The sequence below is a fragment of the Vespa mandarinia genome, chromosome 20, assembly GCF_050613455.1.
Source record: "Vespa mandarinia isolate Hongniang chromosome 20, ASM5061345v1, whole genome shotgun sequence".
Taxonomy (NCBI): domain Eukaryota; kingdom Metazoa; phylum Arthropoda; class Insecta; order Hymenoptera; family Vespidae; genus Vespa; species Vespa mandarinia.
In genome coordinates this window covers 1,935,001-1,940,000 of record NC_140829.1, presented here as the reverse complement: position 1 = coordinate 1,940,000, position 5,000 = coordinate 1,935,001, and the positions used below count along the sequence as shown (strand labels likewise).

At 26.7% G+C, this 5,000-nt stretch overlaps 1 protein-coding gene across 2 annotated transcripts in view; it reads left to right on the top strand.

Annotated features, from left to right (window-relative positions):
* The window catches only part of LOC118447269 (aquaporin AQPAn.G), a 25,674-nt gene that overhangs the window by 12,940 nt on the left and 7,734 nt on the right, over window positions 1-5,000 (top strand). For both annotated transcript variants that reach the window (XM_035879014.2, XM_035879015.2), the window contains one exon: window positions 923-1,116. In XM_035879014.2, the coding sequence (XP_035734907.1) occupies window positions 923-1,116 (194 nt within the window). The remainder of the gene's footprint in view (window positions 1-922; window positions 1,117-5,000) is intronic.

The following is a 5,000-nucleotide window of genomic DNA, read 5'->3' as shown; positions in this document are numbered from 1 at the left end:
TGAACGTTTTCCGTCATACGTAAGCAACAGAAGTAACAGAAATAACACACGTTAATACGATTAACAATGACAGAATAATTCCGATCGAGGGACCATCCGTGTTACATGATCTCTCGTACTTATCTAATAATTAAAAAAAAAAAAAAAAAAAAAAAAAAAAAAAAAAACAAAACAAAACAAAACAATTGTCACGCTAAAGACGTAGTTTTATCTTTTTCGTCGAAGAAAACAATTCTAATTATCATTTTATTTTTCTTCTATCGTATTTTTCTTCTTCCTCTCGAATATATTTTCCTTTCTTTTTTCTTATTTTTTCTTTTTTTTTTTTTTTATTCTAATAATTTCTTATCCCAATATCTTAATTTATTTATTAAATTTAAAATAATTCTTCTCAATGTGATAATGTATTTGTGTATTTATAATATTATATTATTATTTATAATATTATAATATTATATAATATTATTGTTTAATAATATTATATATGTATATATATATATATATATATTTATTTATACACATGTATATATAAAATGTCGTATAATCATTGTCGATTATATAATCATTGATTAAAAATTAAGTTGAATTGCTTTATCGTTTATTTAGAAGAAATTTGATATCATTGTGGTTACCTTATCGTTCTTTGTTTCTTCTTTTACATTTCTTTTTTCTTTTTTTTTTTTTTTCTCTTAATCGTCTCCTTCATTTCCTATGCACGCACACGCTCATTTTTTATGCATTCGTTCGTTTTGATGATTCGAACGTATAATATGTTTACGTGCTAATGCAAATGAGCTGACTAAATAATTTTCATCGGTCGAAGACATAATCTCTGTTGATATTTTTTTCTTTTCTTTTTTTTTCATTTCTTTATCTTTTTCATTTTTTTTTCTTTTCTTCTTTTTTTTTTTTTTGTTCGCAGGTGTTAAAGACATAGTCGGCCTGGAGGAAGTAGCAAAAATCGAATTTTTGGTGCCACTTTTTGCCGAGGCCCTTGGAACGTTCCTATTGGTCCTGATTGGTTGTGCCTCGTGTATAACATGGGTCGAAGGGCAATCACCTACTGTACTTCACATAGCGTTTACCTTTGGCCTTGCAGTCGCGGCTTTAGCACAGGCGAGTCTCTTCAATTTATCGTACCTTAACTCATTTATTATCCCATGAATGTTTATAAATGTAATTTACATAAGTCAATAATTAATATAAATTATATTAATTATTTATATTAATTATTAACATATGCTATTATTAACTATTATTAACTTATATAAATATATATATATATATATAAAATCAGAATAAATATATATGTATATTTGTATATACATATATATAAAATCAGAATATATGTTTATGTGTGTATATATGTATATATATATGTGTGTGTGTATATATGTATATATATGTGTGTGTGTATATATATATATATAATTAGAAAGATTTGTATCCAAAAATTTGTATCAATATTTACATTAATCTTCTTGTTAATTATTCATATAACAAAAAGTTTTTGAAATTTGGAAATGAACGCGTTTTAATTTTTGAAAGCATCGAAAAAGAATATATATATATATATATATATATATATATGTATAAGATCTAGATTAATGAATATGGAGATCATAGGATCGATTGGCAATATCGCGGCGAATAGAGAAAAGAGAAGAAACAATTTCGTCGTTACTAGATTAAAAAAAAAAAAGAAAAAAAGAAAAAGATCTGTTTCTAATCTTCCTTTCTATAAATATAAAACATTGGATTTATTAGAAATTCAATTGTCCGATCGCGATATCGTAAAAATGGAATGATATAGAATTCTACTGTGTTCTTGAAAAAAAAAAAGGAATAAAAAAAGAAAGAAAGAAAGAAAGAAAAAAATAAATAACACAGCCGATTAACAACGAGGAGACATTTTCGTAATCAAATTTAACGAGCAACGATCCTGAAAAAAAAAGAAAGAAAAAAAAGGAAAAAGAAAAAAAAAGTAGGTAGACACCACACGGTTTACATTTTGTGGATATAGGTGCGTAGGCACATTGGGACGCGCAATTTCTCTGGGAAAGAAAAAAAAATGAAGAAAGAAAAAAAAAAAAAAATAAGAAAAAAAAAAAAGAAACATCATTCGCATAAGATGACCAATGGCACTTCCGACGATATAACGTCGACCTCGACCTATAGCTTTATTTGAAAGTAAAAGAGATGAAAAGTTACTTAACACACAATCCGCATCGACTATTTCTTCCTATTTCTACGTTTTCGACTTACCGTTTCGTACCACGTAAAACGTTTTTCGAGAGATATCCTTCTCTTGGACATTTAGACGTCACGATGAACGTACGTAAAAGTGTATATATACATTTGCCACGATAAACATACGTAAAAGTGTATATATATACAAGTACATATATATATATACTTTTATATACGTACTTCAAAAATTTATTATTACTCATATATATATATATATATATATATATATTTCTATTCCATAAATTACTCCAATATATATATATATATATATATATATATATATATATATATATATGTATGTATGTATGTATGTATAACATTCTAAAACGTATTTAATATCTTGTTAATTCTCAATAGCATGCACGTGAACTAAGAGAATTGCCAATTACATCATTGATATATTATCGATCACTCGTGAGCCAAATTTAAAAGAGAGAGAGAGAGAGAGAGAGAGAGAGAGAAAGAGTATATACTCTACACTTATCACGTACGTAACGATCGACCCTTCTAGATAATCAAAATTTTCTACACGTATGTGTACACATATATATATATGTATGTATATATGTACATATTGAACATCGTCTGAAGTATGAGAACGTGAAAATGGTTTTATTGAAAATAATTACGTATCTATATTTTGCATTCATCTGGATCTTTTTTATTCTTCAATTCTTCAACATTATAACTCGCGTTAGGTATAACGAAATCTCTAAAACATTTTCTTTTTTTTTTTAAAGGCGAAATTAAAATTACAATTATCTCCGGTAATCTAAGAGTAATTAATTGATCTATTAATTGATCTAAGAAAGATCATGGCACATGAGAGCCATTCATTGGGAAATATTCGCGATTTTTTTTAATATATATATATATATATATATATATATATATATATCTGAATAATCTAAGAGTAATAATAAATTTATGGAATATATAGGAACCAATATATATGAGTAATCTAAGAGTAATAATTAATGATAATGAAATACATACAAGTCATTTGTTAACAATGTTGTATAACATTCATATGAAATATTAGTTTTCTTTTCTTTTCTAAAACTATATTTATAGGTACATGTATATATGTATATACATACATATACAGACAATATATATAGACTAACTTAAGAGTAATTAATTAATGTAAGAAAAAAAAGAAAAAAAAAAACACAGACGCGGGAGTTATTTTTTCCCAAATGTTGCGTAACAATTTACACGAAACATATTTCTTTCTATTAAGAAAAAGTCTAAACTTTTCAAACACGTAATAATTTCATACAGGTACATGTACTACTAGGTATACAGTATAAATCTATACTGTATTACATTATTACAACGTATTATTATATATATATATATGTTCTTGATGGTAGTACATATATATATATATATATATTTTCCTTAAGTGTATCGGTTAGAAATGGTCAATATTCTATAACTGTAATCATAATTAACGTCGTTAAAAACGTCAGTGTAAAAAAAACCTCAATCATTAGTCTCCGGGTTTTTCTTCGGAAATTGATATTCGCGATATCAAAAGGAAGAAAATAAGAAGAGTGTCAGAGATCGTGCATGCTCGCGAGAGTGTCCAAGATGTTCGGTCAGATTGTATTTCTTGATGATGGTAATGGTATCGGTGGTACTTGGAATTGGTTGTATTGGTGGCTACTTGAGTAGGTTGTCAGATGCTTCAGGGCAAAATTGCACCATATTCTTGCCGGTTAGACCCCCCCTGGGGCGAATCAACGGCCTTATTTGTGCCTACCGCCCCTCACTCCGCACCTCCTCCTTCACTAACTCCTTACCTACCTACCTCCTTCCCCAACTATTCCCCTCTCAGCTCCCTTTATACCTTACGCAGAGTTTTGCTCTCAGCCTTTTTAAATCGCTGAACGCACGAGCCTCGAACAAAACGCAAACTTTCCTTCCCTCCGCTTGTCTCTCTTAACCAATGAAATATAAGTATGTATGTATATCGACGACGCTTTTTTCTCTCTCTCTCTCTCTCTCTCTCTCTCTTTTCTTTCTTTCCTCTCTATCTCTCTTCTTTTTCTTTTTTTTTTCTCTTATTCGAGAGAACAAACACACACGACTAGAGTAATAACGAACGAACGAACGAAAGAATTATCAATTAGATTCTAATATAATTGTGAAATTGTAGAATTGAAATATATGTGATTAAAAGGCATACATAGAATTGTTGTAAATTGTAAATTGCAAAATGTGAAATGTTCTTTCGTACGATTAATAAATTAATTTAATGAAATCCTTATATCAACGTACACGTTATAATTTGTTGGATTGATCTATGAATTTTTGGAAAAAGCTGAGAATTTTTTTTTTTTTTTCTTTTGAAAATTGTAGATCTTACTGATTAATGTAATAAATAAAATGATCATTAATTACATATATATAATATAATTTAGTATATATGGAATTAAAGATTATTTCTTTTATTTAGTTTTATATATTCCACATAAAATTTTTTATGTTTTATATATATATATATATATATATATATATATATATATGCGCAGTTTATGATTGATTAATCTCGAAAATGATTTCAAAATCAGAAAAAAATATTCATAGATATTAATTTATTTAATATAATATATAATATATATTTAATAAAAGAAAACTTCAATAATCATTCTTTAAATTTATCATCATATATTTTATATATAACTTTTTATATTTTACATATATATATATATAGTTTCATGGTTGTTAATTAATCTAAAAGA